We start from the raw sequence: 21,621 nt of genomic DNA on the forward strand, positions 1-21,621 counted from the left end.
ACAGGCAATGCTAGCGTCACGCAACTTGGCTCAGAGAAGGCAGACAAGCCACTGAAGCTATCTGACCTCGTCCAGCGGCTACTCGCGTCGTCAGCACTTCATGCGGCACGAACGGGTACTACTTTCCGGATGACCCTCGTACATAGGAAATGCAAGAACACCAATCTTTACTTCAAAAAAACCAAGAGGTATTTACCGATAGCAGAAGACTCTTTGCACAACTGCAATTAGAGATGCCCCACAAACAGCATTTCCATCTCTCTGCGAGTGGGCTGCAACGACTTGAGAAATGGTTCCCTGCTTTTTCTGCTCATTCTCAACTTGTTTGGTGTTGCCAACATATGCAGCAGGTAATTGAGTTGAAAGCAAGTGAGGCTCCAAATGTTCTTTCTTTTCTTGCCCATTAGAGTTTCTGATTAAAGATGGCATAACTTTGCTGAGGAATTCAAATCCACCCAATTCTAATCTGAATGGACACTCCTTGTCAAGATTAATACAAGAATCACCTACAAAAATTAAATTTTTGAAGCAATTGTAAATCAAGAATGAAATAGAAATGTGAAATATGGCACCTAATTGACTGAAAGTTTTGAATACAGAACAAACAAATGTATAAGAATTGTTCTAATTCCATGTTATTATAAGTACACTTTTTGTATACTCAAGAGCATCCTTATCCTAGAATACTAAACACATCAAATGTGAAAAAAGATATTACCATATTTAAGTATCCATCCAACAGTTTTGAACACATTTTTTATTACCAGAAATGCCCGTAAATTTCCTTACCATCAATGCAGTGACAATCATATGTTTTGGTGACAACTTTCTTCTCAAAACTTTTCACTGCAATCTGACTTTCAGTTGGTGATACCATTGTCAGTAAATTAGCACCCATCAGGAGGGTTGTTGAGCTGTTAATCAGCAAACTTTGCCTGGAATATGATCAAGTCCTATTTCTTATCATTCAACAAAAAATAACATTGAAAACAGTACAACATGAAAAGGAAAAATTGCACTCATGGAGCTAGACCCACATCAAAAATATTATTGATAATAGTCTACTAATTTGAACAATACAGAGAGAATATGCAGACATTTTAATATTATTTTGCCAATTAACCAAATTATTTTCTTGAATGCCCAAGTGATTGGGTAGGTAACAAAAGCATTTTCATGCTGTAGTTGAATATATTACTCACTTCAAAAATGCATTGCAATTAAGTTAGCACAAATCTTATTCATATAAAATCTAACAATAATACCATGGTGGATGTAATCTGATGATGCATCCTGGCTTTATGGATCTTTCTCCTATCGTACTAGAGTTGAGCAAGAGGACCACATTTTCTGAATCAAACTTGGATGATTTCGGTTTTGATTCCAGTCTACACTGAACCAATATCCTAGATGCCTCATTCCAGAGTGATTTTATTGACAACATGAGGCATATTTCACCAGTGGAATTTGATTTCCCCATCTTTTCATGTTGCCACATTCTCTGCCATGACTGCTCTCGACTGAGGAGCCTCTGCAAGCGCATAGCAAGGCCACCCCTGCAATTATATGTGAAAAGAATATTACATCAATAAAATAATAATATACCTCATGATTATTTCATCTTGCAATTAATGTTTGACACACCTTGAAGGAATGGTAATATTAAAATACTCTCACTGTACCAATCTATTCTTAATCAATAAATTACCAATGCGAGAAATAACAAATAATGTTAAAACAAAACTTTGTAACTCCACATGAAAAATAAGTTTTATTGCGACCAGGATTTGGGGCACCACAGTGAAACCTAGCTCGCAATAAAGCTTATTTATCATGTAGAGTTACCAAGTGTTGTTTTAGCATTATTCATTATGAAAAAATTCCACAAAGTTATGCCTGAAACTATTCATTATATCTGAGAAATAACCTTCAATATACCAAATGTTTACTTTTTGTTCAATCATCATTAATTTCATGATTAGTGTGATACTGCTCTCCATTTAATTTTCCTATCTACATAAAACTGGATGATATATGAATGATTTTCAGGATATGCTATACGCAAAACCAACGAAAATACAAAATGCGCAATACTTTTTGAACAGACCTCGTACGTCCTTCAGTACATTGTAACCCAGGTTAGTCTCCATTCATTCAGTCTTCCATTACTCTCTTCATCTGCCACGTCTAAGAATATGTATGAAGCATTTCACCCTTCAGTTCTATACTGTTATGAATAAGCTTCTCCTTCGCCTACTCTTCACAGAACTTTTCCTGCATAAGTCCTCATCATTCTCCTGCTTGGCCAAAATTTTACTGCTCCTAAGTTTATTTTCTCTACTTCTCTCAGATACTGGGTTTCATTATTATAGAAAACTATGCTGTAGATGTTTGTCTTGATGAAGTATTTCTTATATTAGGCAAGATACATTGCACTGATAGTAGTAATCTTAAAATATCATTGCTTTTTCTTGCAGAAAGTTTCGCTGGATTTAGTTATTCCATTAGCTCTAGCCCCTTTGTATTTTGTATTTCAGCTGCTCTTGCTTTCAATATAAAAAATAACTGTGCATCTCAATATTATATTTTATAGGCCAATAGTTATTTCTATGCTGCTCCAAACCATTCTCTACCACCAAAGCTATTAAATACGTCTGAAAAATGAAACACGCTGACATTTTTGCCGATGTCTGAACTCTAAAATCATTTCCTCTGATTTCATATTTCCTTCATCTGTGAAATAAATTGAAGATAATGGATGATAGTGCATGTTTGGCTTTCTAAATTTTTACTCTTGGTTTTATAAACTGCATCTAGGTTTAAATATAGCCTCTTGGCCATTATGCAGACTTCAAATCAATTTGACCATAAAAATTTTTCATATTCATGGGCCCTCTTCTTTCTGTGGACAAATTATTACATTCTTCTGCAAGTCTCACTATTTTTCCACGTAATTTTGGTGTCTTAACAGCTGAATGCTGTCATTCAGTTTTAACAGCCCAGAAACTCCATGGCACTAATTGAAAAATGCCTTTACTCCAGTACTTTCATGTGTTGATCCTGTGAGTATGACTCTGTATTACCACTCCAAAAGTCTCCTTCCAAAATTATTTAAAATGCAAAAAAAGATTATTCGCATAATAACTAATTCTAATAATAGAGCTCCCAGTAAAGCTATTTTTGAAAAACTAGAAATCTTACCTCTTCCTTGTATGTACATTCTTGAAACAGTGTCTCTTATTAAAAAAAATCAAGACATGTTTATTAAAAATTGTGATCTTCATAGTCATAATACGAGAAGCCAAAATGCATTCCATGTAAGTCAGCACAGAGTAAATAAAACGATTAAAGGGATAGATCATCAGGGAATACTTATGTACAATAATTTACCTGCTTATATTAAAAATATCAAAAGTTCCTTTAAATTCAAGTGTGCCGTGAAAAAACTACTTTCATGTAAATTTTCTATAGTGTAGATGATTTTCTAATGTATACCATTTTAAATGTATAATTGAAATGTATTAATCCCAAAAAAATTGTAAATTGTATGTATTTGTATTTTACATATTGTTTTGATATTTTGCATAATGTTTTTTTATTGATATGAAGTGTAAAACATGTATTGACAAAGCCATGCATAATTCTATGCTTATGGTGAATGAATAAATTGAATTAAATATCTAAGGCTCCATTTCCCACTAAATTGTCTAGATGAACTGATTTACTCAGTTGTATAAACCACATTTGAAGATCTGATTCAGGGAGTAATTTATCCTGTTCATGTTTTCTAGAAGGGATTTTCATCTTTCATTAATTAAAGTCACAAAAAAGATGTACGATGAACTACTCCTCGGGAGACTATTCAATGTTTTCCAAAGGCCTTACACACTATAATACTAATTCTAGTGATGCAGTAATTTTACCAATTACCATTTTCTACTACAACCAATGCAAAGTTAATATACTTATTAAGGTAGGTTTTGAATGGTCTACTACATCTAATGTAGCAAGTGGATGCCATCTCATTTTTTGTACATTATTCCTGTCTTGAATTATTCATGCTTTCTACCTGAATTCTTGCCACCTAAAAAAATATTCCCTTTCTTCCTTTTTCATGCTTACCTAACATTCTCTCTTCCATAATATCCATTAAAATCCAACTATCTCTCCGTCTCAGTCACTCCCTCATTTTTCCTTCTTTGGATTCAATCTAACAACTTCTCCCACCACCCTTAGTCCTCGTATCTAATTATTTGCCCCATTCATCTCCATTACCATATCTCAAAATCCTCCCAGGTTACATTCATCCTCTTGCCTTATAGACCAATTTTTCGATCCCCACAGTTCTAACTTCCATATTAAAATTGTATCAAATCTTTTCTTTGTCTTTGAATAGATATATTACTTCATGCTTAAACCCTTCGGATTTATCTGGTTCTACAATCAAATATTATATAAATAATCATACAAGTAGAGCTCGAAAGATCATGGAAATAAATTAGGTTTACCAGTACTAGGTATTAAGTGGCTATATATTGGTTCACCTCTAAAGAATTAGGTTTCCATGACATTATGCAACCTAAATTGCATTAACATTAATTATATGATGATTTTAAGGTTCTTTAACCTTGAAAAATTAAATAAGGAGAACTGAATTTGACTACCTTAGCTACCACAATTACAGTTCCACTGTATTTCCCCTACTGCTAACATATTGGTAAATCATACCAACACACATCTCCCTCATAATGGTTTTGGTTGATTCAATAAATAACGAATAACATATACATTTCTGGATATCTCCATAAATGAAAAAATAACAGTGAACATAAAACGAAATGAAATCATAAATTGATCCTGGTGGTAAAATGGATTTTGTATTTGGTATGCAAGAGATGAGCACCACTAATATGAAAGAGACTACGGGTTATGAGCTGTGGATATGAAAATACTTGCTTTTTAAGCCTTTTTCTTTTCCTTCCAGATTCTGGATCCTCCACAGAATCAAATGCATTCTTATGAGGTGTCTCAGCTGGAAGTGGGAGCATAGCAAAACTTGGATCAACATTACCCACACCACTTTCCTGCTCTCCATCAGCTGGTATTGAGGGAGATGCAGACATTGTGATGACAGCAGATAGAGGTAATGAATCAATCTCCAATCCCATTTGCATGTGAGCCTGTGAATCATTAGACTGAGAGAAAAATGTTATCAATGATTTGGTAACTTTCAGGTCATAGTGTGATTCAGAGAAAATTTTATAGATCAATTTTTATCAAATGCACCCAATCAGACAAAAAATCACAGTCAAAAATATGAAAGACCAGTACGTTCATTGTGAAGTCAAGATCATGACTTTCATTACCTGTTTTTAAAAATACAATATGCACCGTTACACTAGCATCCAACAGGAAACTGTAACACTAACTTTGACTTCAAGTCTTCCTGAAGAACATCCAGTGTAATTTTAGCAGATTTTACATGGCTTCAATGGCCATAATAGCTGATTCCATGAAGAAAAATTGTGAAAAAGGTTTAGCATTTATTTATATTAATTTTCAATCCATTCAGAATGAAATCTAATTACTACTAAGCAAAAAGGACTCAAATACAAATTCTGTTTAGAAGTTTAAAAATTGTACCACATGGAAAACAATTGCCTCATTTAGGCTAACATATATTACTATGGAATGCATATACCATTAATTTCAATATTCTTACATTATTATTAGGTAATCTACTGGTTAAGGTAGGTTTTGGATGGGCATAACTACCTAATAAATATTTTGTGACTCTTAACAAAGCACAATCCAGCAACCTACACTACATCAAGTCTCTCTTCATTCCGTCAAAGAATCTTCTATCATCCTGCTTCAGTGACCACGTTTCTGCAGCACATAACTACACTCCACATCAAAGTTTTAATGAGTCTTTCCTTTACATCCTTACTCAATGTCCCTATCATCAACTCCCTCCTCCTTGTGAAAGCCTCTTTGCCCAGGAAAATTTTTCTCCTCATGCCCATACAACTTTGACCATGTGGGTCAAAAACAATTTGGAGATACATTAACTGTTTTACCAGCTCTAGTTTTTGCCCTCCTATTTTAATGTTTAACTTTGCCTTTTTCTTTCTGGAAAATCACATAACCTTTGTTTTATTAATTTTGATTCTCATCCTATACCTATCGCACTGAGTTTCCAATTCACTCAGCAATTCTTGAAACCCCTAGGCTGACTGACAAATTAGAGCTTGGTCATCAGCAAACCTAACTTATTTTATCAATTCCCCTCCAACTTTCATTCCTACCTCCAGTTCTTCCCATGCCCCTCTAATCATATCCTTCACATATACGCTGAACAGCACTGGTGACAATGGACGACCCTGGCTTACACCTCTTCCTAACACTGCCCATCTGGATTCCCCGTTCTCCACTCGCACCAGAGCAGTCTGAGACATGAACAAGTTGCGGATTAGCCTCCTGTCCCTCCAATTTATTCACCCCAGCAAATGCCTTTTTGAAATCTATGACACAGGCAAATACATCCAGATTGCCTTCTATACTCTTCTCGATTAGTGAGCGCATTACTGCTATGGCATCACGCGTGCCTCTCCCCTTCCTAAACCCAAACTGATCATCCCCTCAGTAATCATTCGTCCTAATCTCTATCCTTTTGTTGATGATCCTAAGAACAACTTAAGCTGTGTGGGATATCAAACTTATTGTCCTGTAGTCCTCACATGATGTAGCCTTTACCTTTTTCTGAATAGGAATGAACACTGATCTCACAAAGCCTTCCAGCCAGATTTCTTCCTCATACATAGTGCGCATCAGTCCATAAAGACTTCCTCCCACATTTTCCTAAACCTTCTAGTAGCACCGGAGGAATTTTGTCTACCCCCATGGCCTTATTTGATTTCATCTCCCTAAAAGCCATTTCTACCTCATCGTTGAGTACACCTGGACCTACCTCTACGTCATTTTCCTTTTCTGTGTCTAACTTTGTTGGTCTAAGTTCCTTACTATACAGTTATTCTATAAATTCCTTTCATCTCTCTTGGATCTTTTCTGTTTTAACTATTATGTTACCCGACTTATCTCTAGTGGTTAGCACAGATCTTCCCTTCTTACTTCCCGATATTGATTTAACCTTGCTGTTAGTACACCAATTTCACCCTTCCTCTGCAAACTTTCCATATCCTCACACTGGGTCTTCTGCTATGCTCCTATTGCTTTATTTGTTGCCCATCACTCTTTATTATTTAACTCTTTGTATTCCATTTTGCCCAACTATGTGTTTTCATTCTTTCATCTTCTTCACTCATTTATCTTTGTAATCATCTCATCCGTGACCCATGGTTTCCTTGTCCTTTTCCTATTAGCAGCTCTTTTAGTTTCTTTTACAGCTTTTAATATCCCTTTTTTGAGGTATTCCCATTTTTCTTCGATAGTTCTCAGCTCTTTACCATCCTCCATGATTTTCTCTACAGCCTGCTGGTTCTCCTTCCTTGTCAATCCATTTAATGCTTCTACATTCCATTTTCTAACCCTCTGCCCCTGCCTATCTTTTTGAAACGGACACTACATTTCATAACAACTAAATTGTGGTCAGAGTCCGCATCTGCTCCCAGAAAGCTGTGTGAATTGATCACACTGTTCCTAAACCTGTGTCTAACCAGAATATAATCCAACTACCTTTCTAAGTCACCTGGCATTTTCCACGCATACCTATGACTTTTGTGGTGTCTAAACCAAGTGATGGTGAGTACTATCCCAGTCTCCCACAGAACTCAATTGCTTTTTCCCCATGGTCATTTCTCGTGCCTAAACCGTAGTCCCCCACCTCAGTACCATCTCTTCCTTTGCCTGTCGTTGCATTTCAATGCCCCATCACTGGCGGATGTTTCCCTGCAGAAGCAAATGTGATTATGTCCTCTAACTGATCGTATATCCAATTGACTTCTTCCTCCTTATGATTGCTTGGTGGCATGAATACATAAACAATGACCATATTCTTATATATTAAATATCAATCCAGCTAAAAATCAATCAGAATATGGTAGGAATTAAGGAGAGAGATTTACAAAACCTTCATGATATGTTTATAAACAGACTAACAGGAGTGAACGAAAACAAATCCAATAGCCAAGTGGATTCAGTCAAGCTCATACATAACAGGCACAGTCATAACAAGACAGCTATAATGGCTCTTTGGAGGAGAGATAAATGTTGGCTGGAAATTAGGCATTTGAGTAACACATCAGGATTAAAATCAACTGTATTACAGAACCTTAAACCAGAATGAGCAGAGGCAGAACTGTGTAATCATGGACTATGAACTACAGTTACACTATCCCTGTATGACCTTACCAACACCCAAGCAATTTCTTTTGTCCACTGCCTTTACATTCCAGTCAATAGCAAAGTCTTTAGTCAGAACTTACAGAGATTTTGGAACCATTTTTTTCCTCCAAATCTCATTTATTCCTATAAGTTATTCTTAAGGATTAATTCTTCAAGCTAATGGTGCAACAGAAATCTCCAAAAACACAAAGAGTAGAAGTGGTAAGGCCCTTAGTTATCCAAAGAATGTTTCCCAATGGCACAGAAGGCAAGAGAAGGGCAGATAGGGAAATGCTTCTATTAGACCTTTGGTGTAAAAAGGCATGCTTTACTCCCCGAGTGCAAACTATATCAGGCTTTTTGTTTCAATTCTGCAAACTCCCAAGCCTCCCTCATCTCTTTGCCCTAATTATATGGATTCTCAGATTACATAGGAAGAGAAATGCCATGGAAAGCTTGCCGGTGCAAACTTTCGTTAGCAGTACAAAACATTACATAATTTCAAATCTTCACAAGTGAACCAATTTTTTTCAACGTGGAAAAAATACTTAAGATTCTTTTACAAACAATTTTCAGCAATTTAAACATCTGCTTGATTTAGATGTTTTTACAGCCTTTTCAATTAGTAGTATCAAAGTCAGAGAGAAAGAGCGAAAAGCAATAAATTAACTCATTTTGAGAAAATCTTCAGTCCCTTTCACTGTCATAATAGATCTGGACTCTACTTTGGATAAAGGGAAATGTTTTGATAAAGTTAAATGGCTCCGAATATACTAGGGGAATTCTGGGCGGGGGTTAAAGTTATTCACTAACGAAGGCTAAGAAGGGCTCCATAATCACAATAAAAATTTTTGTAAGAATTTAACATCTTTCCAGGAAAAGAAGTATTGACAACACACTTCAAAATGTTGAAAAGAAGCAATATCATAAAAAATTGTCTACATCATTCGGCAGTTTTTCACATGCACAAATTTATCAGAATCACATTCAATAAAACTTTTCATACACTCCTATGAAATAAAATGTTTGAATTCATAAAGAAAAATACCAGAGATGCATATAAGAAGAACATCATGCTATTATTGCACAGACAAAAGTGTACATCAACTGGAGTATACTATGTACATAAGTGCTGAAAAAATAAAAGATCACAGCATTTTGTCAGTGAAATGAGTAAAATGAAGATAATAGCTGCCAGAAATATATGCCCTGGCAACACAAAGCTGACTTCAGTTGTTACAAGACACATATCTAACAAGATTAAACATTACTTTCCCAGCCTTTGTCAGTTATACATGTAAATAAGTACATTTTAAAAACAATAATATTTTTAACGATCTTTTATATGCATTTTAAATAAAAGCAATGCACGTGTTGCACAATCGAAGCTCCAATATATGCCCTTTCATCCTTGCAAACCAGACTGCCCCACATAAGAACCTCTTAATATGTAACTCTGGAGAAAAATGATTACACTGTAAATAAGACCTATTCTCAAATTGATTTGTAGTGTTAGGCTGAACCACTATATTTCCATTGAACCTTAACTTGGAGAAGATTTTGGGTAGAAATTTTAAGTTAACTTTTGTCCGAAAATCATCAAAGTTAGAGTTTAATATATTTTAGATGCTACCTACCTCCTTAATTTTAAATAAATCATCACTTCCAGTATTTTCCAAAATATCTTGGGAAGAAACAGCCTCTATGATAGGTGGAGTGGTAGCCAAAATTGAAAGTTTCCTTTCAATAGGACTTGTAATCTTGGGCTTCTGTTTTAAAGAGTTTAGGTTCATATTTTCCAAATCCGGTGTGATACTAGTGGTTTGAAAGGTTTCGTCTTCTTTGAAAGGAGTCATCATATCTCCACTGGAACAAATACTACTATCAAGCGCAAGTTTGTTTTCTAATCTATGCCTGACAAAATTGCTAGGGGAGTTCACAGGGCCAGGGGATACTTTTCTAATTTTTTTCATAAACTTTCTTTCTATTACTGGTGAAACAGGAGCATCGTACAATGATCGTCTACGCTTCCTTCGCATGATCACTGGCGAGGAGGGTAAATTAACATCTGCAGGTAACATCAAATTTTCTTTTTTCGGAGAACCAAAAGAGTCATAAACTTCCTGGCCCAAAGACTTTTGACATGTGTTTTCTGTAACAACCGTCTCGACTTTTTCTAAATGCCTTGAATACAAAGGAGTGGCAGGTCCAGATGCATGACTGATGCACTCATCAAAATTCAGTCGAGTGACAACTTTCTTCCTTTTACTTTTCACTTTGGCACTTTCTTCGTCCGATGAGGAGCTCCATAAGATTTCCACCGTGCTGTCACATTCCGGGGTGAATTGTAGATTGGTTTCTTGTTTCATAGTGTCTTCAGAGGTGAAACCATCCATACAACTTTTCCATCCCTGAAAAATGAACCAGATACCCTTAATATCATACACCAACACTTTATTAGACTGCTTTTTTAATAAAATTCAACTCACCTTAAAAGCTAGATTGTTCCTCTTCATTCTGCATTAATTTACATGCCTATATATCTGATTAAAATGCTCACTACAGGTAGAAACCTCTCATTTATGTGGCTAAAATATACATATATGTCACTAGTGAGGAAATAGACTTAACGAAATATTACCAGTTTCATAGGAATCTCACAAAATTGTGTTTCTGAGCACCATATAGAGATGCCCAACTTATGCCATGACCGCGCTTTCCTAACAGTTGACAAACGAAATTTTATCATAACAAATAGTTCGCCATAAGCGGCGAAAGTTTGTGTTTGGTGTTTTGGTTTCGTAAAAGATTCGCAACCTGTTCGACCCCAAAATTTCTTACATATAGTGTTTATTTAGTTATTTATCAATTGCGCCACTTACACATTTCGTTCACTAAATGAGAAAAGTGATGGACCCATCGAAATTAAGTAATGCGCTTTGACATGCATTTATTGGTGAAATTTTATTTGTTGGAATTTTGGGGATGGTGAGTGAAGAACGAGGAGAGGCTACACATGGAGTGATTCATTCATGCTACTTGAGTCTATTTTTGTTGAAATTATCATCGTATTACTACGGACCATACAATTCGTCGTTTTGGTTTACGCACTTCCCCTCTCTTGCTCCTGCCATAGGCAGCCCTCCCCTCTCTTCCTCCCAGTCACAATAACGTCAGTCCCCTCGCCGGGAGGACTCACAACTAACCGAGCAGCAGAAGCGGTACTGTGAAATTCCACCCGATTAACCATCATCATGTATCAGCGAAGTGCTTGGTCCGTTGTAAGGATGTTTCTCCTTCTCTTCATCGCAATGTGGTATCTTTTCGGATCTTCCATCGCTGTACAAGTTTTCGCGCTTGCTGCTGCTACCTTCATCGCGACTGGGCGACGCTACAGGTGGTTCTACATACTTTACAAGACGCTACCGCGAGATATACAGTGAGTCAATGTTGTTTTTACTCTTAAAAAGTTCAATCTTAAGAATATTTTCGCATGTCATTTGTAACTTTCTCGTTTTCCCGTATGTCCCCGAGTACCATCTGAACGGTACTTTTCATGGAATCAAATTACACGGACGCTGTAGGGGCTTGATCGTCCTCTTAGTGCTCGAGCTCCGCCCCGTCAACGCCTGCAATTCCACTATGGGTAATCCACAGCTTCCCTCCTGAAGGGCCCCAGAATTTGACTCCCTCTAATTTGAATCCGACCTTAACTTTGGGTCAATTAGTAATAGACGAATCTTCGCCCAGCAAAATGACCCTTCAAGATAATACATCAAAGGTCCAATTTATCATTTCCTGGCAAAAAATTATTTTCTACCAGAATCCATTTTCAACTGGAACCATTTACCCTGCAACAGGATCGAAAAGAAAATGTTTCCATTTTTTAAAGCATTCATTGTGCAGACACTTATTTCCAGATAACTGACCCAATTTCTCATTTTTACCATGTAAATTCATCTCTGTAGAGCGATGTTCCCGTCGTGTTGCCTGACGACCCAGCCCTGGGTCACCTACTTTCCGTTCTGTGACCAAAGTAATTTGGTTTGCGGTGGCGCAATAATAACGCCTCATTTAGAGTGAGTAGAGCTTTGAGGAGTGACACTGAGACGGGATAGACGAGGAGGGCTCTATGTCAAGTGTAGAAGGTTCACAAGTGATGAATGAGGCAGATACGGGCTTTCTCGTAGCATAGAAAGGAAGAGACGATAACCACCCCCCCTCTCAAGAAGCGGCGTAACAAGGGCGGCTCCAGGATGGCCGTAGCATTAGAAAGGCTTTTAATTTCCGGCCCTAGCTATGACAGTGTTCGGGAATACCTTCCAATATCTGTACTTATAAATCGCTGCATACTTTTACATGATGTCACCGTTTTTCCCTACCGCAAACATAAGCAACAGTAGGTGATCCAATTTTTTAGTAATTTCTTCAACAATTAGGAGAGGACGAGAGATTAATTTTGCCAAGCCTAATACTTGTGGAAAATTATAGAAAAAATATAATTTTCGAACATACAAGTCGAATATGTCACTCAATGAATTTTAAAGAGTAATTATTTTCGTATTTTAATATTAGTTAAATAGATTCATATTTGTAAATATATTTTTCGTTTCCAAAGTGAAGCTGGTGCGTTTATCCGTGGCATCTGCTCATCTGTTTCATGCAAGGTCTCTTTAGACTATGCTGTCTTAAAGTTTTTCTCAACTCTCTAATAATTCCTTGAAATTTGGTTACAGAGTTAGTCATTCAGTTTAAAAATGTTCGACCCATACATATGTATTAGTTTGTTGTATGCATTGTCCCAGTCGCGTAAAGTTTCCTCATTTACGCGTAACTTAATAGTTTATTGCCTATTTTCCCACATGGTTACCTTGAGCTGTAGACCGATACCGTCTGTGTAGTATGTCGCAGGAAAGAGACGGTGACCATTTACGATACTATTGACATTATAAAGAGAAAGATAATGTTGTCTAAAGTAAACCATAGGATGGGTAACGGATAGCGTTGAAGAAATCGAGGGCTCCTTCGGACAGCACTTATACAGCTTTCAATGGCAGAAAAAGTATCCCTTCTCCATTAAACGCCCTTGTCTTGTCCTGGGAGAATTAAGTGGCACGGGAATGTATACATATGCACATCTTGCAGAGAAAAACTGCAGCCGTAGGTGGCAGTTGGCCCTCTTTAAACGTCTGTTTCCCACTGGACTAATGCGAGAAAATGTCTATTACACTTCTCCATCATTCGAAAGTTACCTTTTTGTTGATATCAATTATGCTTCGGTTAGCAAGATGGAATAACCTTCCAAATGTTCCAGTGAGCTGGAAAATTACAAATGGGGTAATCCTCTGAGCAAAGCAACTGTGTGTGTGTATATATAGAGTATATATGTATATTTATTGCTTTGCCCTCACTCTGCGCATTTCTCAAGAGATGCATGATGCATTGAAAATAAATAATCGATCATTCACCAAACGTTATAGATTCGCCTTATTAATACATCATGTCTGTTCTACGTTTTGAACTGTTGCTGAATCTCAATAGTAAGTCGATTATGCGAAACAATTGTACCTATATGTGCTAGCCATTCGTATGCCTGATTATCCGATTGCGGCAGTTAATGCATTAAGAGAGAAGTCACAATAATGCATGCAATCAGCAGATTGTGGAGTTTCGAGAATGGTAAATAGGAGTTTTGGTCTTCAAAATTTCTTAGTTTATCATAAAATGCGAAGTCTCTCAATTTTCCCCATTCATTCCTATTTTGTAAGTCCTTTAACCCCGGCGCGGTTTTTTCTCTCATTTAAACTGTGTATGAACGTAAATAGGGTGTGCCAAGGATTTCTCTAGGTGCACCAGAGGTCCACGAAACATTTACCCCCAGCACATATAGTATTAATTGAGACGCCTAGAGATTCCGTGAAATCAAATGCGCTTAGACTATGGGCGGTTGCGTTAGATAACAATCGTCTTGCCTGTGCACGTCTGTCCTATTTCCATTAGTCCTTCTGTAGCCAACCACGCGCAGATACTTCTCTCGTGAGGTAATGTTGTGCTCCGTCGTAGGATTTTCTGTCTAGTGTCGTGCAAGTCTTAGTACATGGGTTCATGCGTGAGATTTGAAGTGAGAAAGTCTGTAAAGAAAACGAAATGTTCATAAGAGTACGAACATGCTTACGCGTGTTGGACATTCTACTAAATGTAGATACCCCTGTATGTTTTCCTAAGTTTCATATCGTAGTCAAAATGAGAGACCCCGAAAACCTTGAAGTTTAACATTGCACGCATATGAGATAAATGCAATCAACTTTTTAAAACTAATTTATTTGAAAAGTTGACTGAAATCTTCGGGTGACCTGGTCCATTGTGGGAGAGGGTGTAGGAAAGGCTCATCGGTACATGTATAAACTTCGCCCTGCGCGGAACTAAGCTTTATAACCCTTATTACAATTGACCTCTTCAACTCAACATATTTTATGCGTAAAATCTCACATTATACCTTTAAAGAAATGTTATATTTTATGTATAGCAATGGCGTTTTAGATTCTTATCCTAAAGGTAGATGTACGAAAGGTCACGTTGATTACGTAACTGCATACCTCGCAGGAAGAATTCCTGCGGTCCTTTTTTATCTAATGGTAATGTTTCAACGCGCTATCGAAGATTCATTGAAGTTAACTTTCTTCCGGTTTGCCGTCATCAGATATTTTCGCTAGTCTCTCATTAAAATAATATATTGCTTATTGATTAGGTCTTGGGAGTGGTGCGATCAAGCATATACTAACCTCATGGAAGAGACAAGCCTCTTTGTGGAAATGAGATACTTATGAGAGTTGGGTTGAATTAAAAACATCATCACATCGTGTATTTTTACGGTCTATAACCAGGCCGACCAGGCTTGACTGGTTTGCCTTTTAGTTTCAAGGCTGTGTAAATCAACGCACATCATGATTACCATTTTGAAATAGCGACATGATCCTTTTGTTCCTTTCCTCATTTATTTATGGAAAACTTTATAGCGCCGCGTTTTTTAACACCTCCCAGGTTTATGCAAATGTATCGACGTGCAGATGTGCAATATCCATCGAAGTATGGGCGCTGTTAATTGAAATGGCCGTAAAAATTTTCTTTGAGTCAGCAAAAGTTTTTTAGCAGTAAAAATAAACATGGAATGCCTCGGAGTTTCGCTGGAAAGTATTATTAAAACAAAAACATTAACATTTCGGCAATGATTAGTATATCCATTCGATAAAGCGTAGAAATCAGTTCCTAAATTCTCGAGGATCGGCAGTAACTCCTTGTAAACTTAACGTTGAGTCGGATGAGCTAATTGAGATATGACGTTGAAAGTGTGCGTGCACGCGGAAGCGTTATCGGAGATCTCCTCTTCGCTTACCCCTAACGCACCTCACGCAACCTTACGGAATAAGCCGAGTCCTGCCGGTTATTGCTATTCTCTGTTTTCTATCTTTTAGTTCTGACGAGTCAAAGACATTTTTACTCTTCCAATACTCATTTAATCTATTCTTCCGTTTTAATGTTTTAATTATGCGCGGTAAACCACAGGCATTGCCTAAACATTATTACTCTGGGCAGAGATACCGCAGTTGCATTCAATTTACGCATATTTTTTTTTAAGGATAGCTTTCGACTTCCATCCTTGGTGATAAATCCGATTTTCACTGGCGCAAGACGTCAGAAGGATATTACCGGGCATAGTTGCATTTAAATTCTAGCGATTACCATTCTGTAGAAAATTTGGAACGATGTATCCATCTTTTCACACTATGCTCCACGTTTACTTTTTACCATCCTTGATGGTAAAAGTCTCTTGCGTTCACGGTACATTGTCTATCTTTGACAAATACTCGTCTCTCGAAATCTTTGAAAAATGTTTTCGTTAAATGGATGCCCTTATCATGCAATTCCTCATTTACTTTTGCCACTTTTCGCCGAATGAAATTTACAGTCGCCGATTCTCGAACATTTTAATGTTTCCCAGTTTTGACTCGATGTTTCTAACTCATTGCGGGGCCAATCCTGCGTTTGGCAAATATTTTGCAACAGTCGGAGTGATCCACCGATATCTCTTTCGAGAGAAGGAAATCGAGTGATTTTGCTTGTAACAAGTACGCAGGTATTTCGGTATACACACAGAGAGAGAGACCACAAAAAAAGTGAAAAGGCTTCAAAGGGTTTGAGATATCCCGGGGAAAGGTTAATATGCTCCGTTCCGCAGATGGAAACGGAGTAATAGTCGATGCCACATAAGATCTGAGGGCATATCTGAACAGAAATGGATGAAGTAATGAAACAGTAGTTATAAATAGAACATGAAAATCAACAATAGGCTAACTAAAATCCTGGTATTATAAAGGGTTAATATGCGGGAATACGTTGCGTTAGGAAGATAGAACTTGGAGCGAGTAAAATTTTGCTTGCTTCGGCGGTAGTATAGCATGGGATGAAAGGAGCTCAGAAGTTATCAAACGGAGATTATCTCATCTAGAAAAGCTTTTGCCACAAGGAGTTTAACTACTTTACTCCAAGGTTTTAAGCTTACAACCAAAGCGTGGAAGTATTCGTGCGGAAAGTGGCACTCCTTGCGCAGGAGGCTTGGCCATTGAAAGAACAGATCTCAGAAGTCTTCGAAAACTGGCGCATGGACAGATCAGGAGAAAATGAGGGCATATGATGGAGAAGAGGAAAAGGATACACGGCGTACTTTAAGGGAAAGAAAAACCAGTTGGATTAGGCATACCTACCATTAGATCCACAAAAGAGAGATATTGTGAGGAAAATAAGAACGAGTAATGTAGTGTAGCCAGGCAAATTATACAGTAAATCCAAGTAAAGAGGGATTTAACACGGAAGAGCAGCCAGGGTATCCAAGGTAGTTAGCATGAGAAAGGGATGAGTGGGGGGCTGCAGTTAACCAATCTTTGGAGTAAAATGCTGATAATAAATTAGTTAACTTCGGTGTTAACGCCGGTATGCGAGACCTATAAAATACAGAATACTATGCATATAAATACATATGCATGTACACACATGTACAGGTATAAACATACACAGGTGTATACTGTATATGTATTTATTATTTTCGGTAATCTACTGGTTAATGTAAGTTTTTGATGGACGCAGGCTACCAAATGGTACAGCGACGATTTCCTTTCCTCTCTTAACAGAACACAACCTGACATCCAAGCCTTACAATAGGCCCCTCTTCCACTGTTCCTGCCTCTTCCTCGCTTGCCTAACATTCTCCCTTCTATCACAATTTTCAACATCCCATTGACTATCAGAATGCTCTGCATCCTTCTTGCCTGCTTCATTTAGGTTTTTCCCAACAATCCTCTCTCTTACCCCATCATGCCTTCCTCGTTTGTTTTCCTTTCAGTTCACTTCACCTCTTCCATCCATATCCACATCCACATTTCAAAAAAACTCCAATGTCCGCCTATCATCATGCTTCAATGGCAATGTTTCCGCGCCGTACAAAACCACGCTCCAAATCAAATTTGTGGCGAGCCTTCTCTTAACATCCTTACTCAAAGTCCCTGTCATCGACTCCCTTCTTGTGAAATCTTCTTTGCCTAACGTTATTCATCTCCTTGCGTCTCTACATAATTTACATAATGGTTCAAAATATTTCCGAGTTATGTAAACTCTTCCTCATGCTCTAGTTTTTTCCCTTCTATTTTAACGTTTAGCTTAGCTTTTTTCCTCCCAGAAAACCGCATAATCTTTGTTTTACTTATATATGCAAACTATCTTCCCTTGAATATCGCACTGACTTTCCAGTACGCTCAGCAGAGTTTGCAACGCCGTCCCCTTGGCTGACTGACAAACTCAAGCTTGATATCATCAACAAACCTAACTGATTTTACGAAATCCCCGCCGACTTTTATTCCTATTTCCAGTTCTTCCTATGCCTCTATGATGGGTAGATATATGTGCTACGTGCAAGATAGAAGTCGGAGATTTTCTTTGATTGAAAAGCTAATTTGTATTTACACTACATAATAACGAACTATCATAATGATATTTCACTCCTATCTGTTTGAGCAAATGACTATGTTTTCTCCTTTTAGATTCACCATTCTCCACCCTTACTAGTTCTGCCTGGTGCATTCAGAGATTTCAAATAATCCGCTCAATTCAATCCACTAATAACCTGTACATTCTTCTTACATTTATCATCTCTGCTGAGAGTCTTTTCAAGATCTCCGAAGGAAGTAAAGGTTACTGATGTAAGATTTGGTGCTTGCCCGGCGCACGATTCCAGTTCTATGGCTAGCTTCGCCATCGAAATGTCAGCTTCTGAAACCCTGACCCAGGGGAAAATTCGCGAAAACTTCACTAGAGGGGTAACTTTTGTTCAGAATTCCTTTCTCATCATGCTCTTGTTACTTCTATTGCGTTATGCATACCATCCCGTTTTTAAACTTATCTTCCTTCAGATAGCCATTTGCCCCTTCAAACAATTACTTCCTGAGTCACCTCTCCCGCAGGAAAAATCTAGCTTGTGGACGTAGTGTTCTCCCATTAAGCTTTACTCATATTATAATTAAGATTTACTCATATCTTCGAGGGGATTTAAAATGGCTCGTAGTGGTCAAACTGATTCATCGTCGCTGCTGCGGATGAGAAAAAAAACTTTCTTCCTATTATTTTTGTTCTAAAATCTGTAGTTAAATTGCTGGAATATCTTCTATTCTGACCATTGTCTTTGATTTAATTTCCTAATAAACTTTTACCCACTCGCATTGTAGTACTTTTGGTCTCAATCTTACCCAATCCACTTCCACATTTATTCTGTATACGAACTCTTGCCGCTAAATTCATCCATGCATTTAATCCACCCTCATTAATTTGCTTTCGGTTCCATGAAAAACTTTGGTACAATATCTCTCATGGTTTGGATCTTTTTTTTAGTTTTGTTCGCATTATTATTTAATATTTTTTTGCAGTGCCTCCAGTTTTACTTGTTTTCTTTGGCTTAAAAATTCCTGGGTGTCAGGCCACTGCTCTTAGCACCATGTTTCTTTCACATCTCGTGTGAGTTATCATTCTTCCTTGGTTTCTTTTCTCAACTCATCGTGCATCTCCTTATTAGGATGAATGAAGCCCTCAGGTTTAAGAAATACCGATTGATTGCAGCATGCAACTTGGAAGAACAATGCGAAAATGAAGAATGTAAGTTGGCGACATTATTGACAGAATCTGACAGTAATCGTGCCTCCCATAGAGAAGTCAGTGTCCAAAATTAAATTTTGCCTATTATGAAATTCTGTTTGCACTTCACTTATAGAAAAGATCTTCCCGCGCTGACCTATCTACATCAATTCGACGAAGCTGACACGAGAAGAAAGCTCTCTTCCGTAGCATTAGTTAGTTATAATATAATCCTAAATACGGAAAAATTTAGAACGGCATGACAATTTGATCATTATCAAGTACTCCGAGCCCATGTAACACGTTTGAAAAGACGCTTTGTTTGCCATGCTTGCTACAGCCTTCGCCTATCGGAGATTGTATTCAGAAATGACCTCTTTTCCTACTCAAAGATTGTTTCGCTGCTTCACCGTCATCCTAAATTTATTTTTATCTGCGTATCCTTTCTAATAAGTGCGGCTATAATGGCAAACCAAAGACGTGGTGGCACCTCGGAAGTTTTGCAACTATTATATAATCTTTAGGCTGTAATTGCGTCACGTCTTTTAAAAATACAGTAAAGAAATGAAAGATAGGTGTGGAATAAAACTCTTTTCTCGTTGAAGAACTTTACTCTTGGGATTTTATGTATGGGCAAATATCCAAAGGTTACCAGGATTGGCCACGCAGCGTCAAGCAAAGAAGTTTTATGGCTGATGAGGTCATAGAAAACGTAGCCCAGACGAAATGTGATTAGTTGATACATTGAATGTACCAGAATGGGGAAGCTAAGAGATATTTAAATTATGATTGGAATATTTATCCAAGGAATGATTTCCAGTAAAATGTGATTAACAGAAATGAAAGGTAAATGATAATATCTTGTATTAGTTTTTGTTAGTGTTTTCAAGCCAGTTCTTTTAGTCTTTTAAATCAAATCTAGTTGATAGTTGTACTCTTTATTCGAGAGGAATGTGATATAGTACTTAAGCTAATGGTAATAAGTAGCTAATGAATATGTGTTACTCTTTTCCTCGTAGATTACATTAATCAATGCTGATGACCTGACAGCACGCAATAGATTCAGTCCAATATAGGAGTACAAAATATTGAATGCATTCCCATCAGTTTTTTTAGATTCCATTTGGCTTTTAGATGTGTGGTATGTGAGCCCTCCAGCGCCCTCCTGTCAGGACGCCTACGCTTAAATAAGCTAGTATTCTTTGTAAACTGTGGCCCTGGAAGAAAGGGAGCATCAAACTGAGAGAGAAGTATGACAGTGGGTCAACTTTTGTTTTCCCTTAAATACCCAGCGAATGGATTTGAACAACAAACAACTAAATAGGTCGCGAATACTAAGTAAATTGTGGCAAAATTAGCCTTTACGGTGTATTCAGGGGCTCGGAATAGGAAACACTTAAGTTATTGTAATATATAGGCGTTAATGAGACTATTATACTCGCTGTTGTTCCGTCGAACGTTTGGATCGCTTGCATGAGCAGCAGCTGAAGTTATTAGCACTTATTTGACGTTAATTTTCGAGCGAAGGTCATGGGCAGCCTGCATTTTAGCAGTTGCAAGGTACTCTGCTTGGGTATTTTGTAGATTTAGATACGATATTGACACGTGTACAAATGGCGTTAGCACCTGAAAACGAGTGAAATCCGTAGACTGGCGCTTGTTACTTCCGTAATATGTCTCTTGTCCTTCCCATGTCTCGCTCATTTCGGAGCTGCGCGTAGCGGAGGCAAAAGTCATCAGTTTCGTTGCAGGAATTGACGCCGCGGTCCCCTATCAGTGGAGGATTTGCGCGCCAGTATCGATGGCAAGTAAACACGAAAGGTTCATTTATTTCATAGAGCACGTGACTCGCCGAAGTCCGTGAGATGACGTCGGCCGGACTAAGCTATTTCAGTCTTGTGATTGAGTTTCCATTGCGTTCGAGTGAAGGAGCAAAGGTCGTCCGTCCTCTGTAGTTCACCGGCCCTACGGTCATGATGACGCGTGGATTTAGAGGGATGAATTTACATGAATGTTGGTACCCTATGCCGTTATTGGTGGATGATTTCGGAGGGAGTAATCTACCGGTAGACCAAATTATCCATCCACCTCCTCTGCCACTTA

General features: G+C 37.6%; 2 protein-coding genes across 2 annotated transcripts in view; one reads left to right on the forward strand and one right to left on the reverse strand.

Moving 5' to 3' along the window:
- Window positions 1-1,484: 1,484 nt before the first annotated feature.
- Window positions 1,485-11,013, reverse strand: LOC139694090 (uncharacterized). The gene is made up of 4 exons (XM_071592516.1): window positions 10,833-11,013; window positions 9,981-10,754; window positions 4,953-5,195; window positions 1,485-1,556 (listed from the first exon to the last, which is right to left on the reverse strand). The coding sequence occupies exons 1-4, from the start codon at window positions 10,857-10,859 to the stop codon at window positions 1,485-1,487; spliced, it is 1,116 nt and encodes a 371-aa protein (XP_071448617.1). The 5' UTR covers window positions 10,860-11,013.
- A 127-nt stretch (window positions 11,014-11,140) lies between these two features.
- LOC139694361 (long-chain fatty acid transport protein 1-like) overlaps window positions 11,141-21,621 on the forward strand; it is a 91,201-nt gene continuing 80,720 nt past the window's right edge. The window contains exon 1 of the mRNA XM_071592863.1: window positions 11,141-11,782. Coding sequence (XP_071448964.1) covers window positions 11,598-11,782 — 185 coding nt within the window. The 5' untranslated portion in view covers window positions 11,141-11,597. The remainder of the gene's footprint in view (window positions 11,783-21,621) is intronic.

This window comes from Hetaerina americana, unplaced genomic scaffold (genome assembly GCF_022747635.1).
Source record: "Hetaerina americana unplaced genomic scaffold, ioHetAmer1.1.p SCAF_5, whole genome shotgun sequence".
NCBI classification, from domain to species: Eukaryota; Metazoa; Arthropoda; class Insecta; order Odonata; family Calopterygidae; genus Hetaerina; species Hetaerina americana.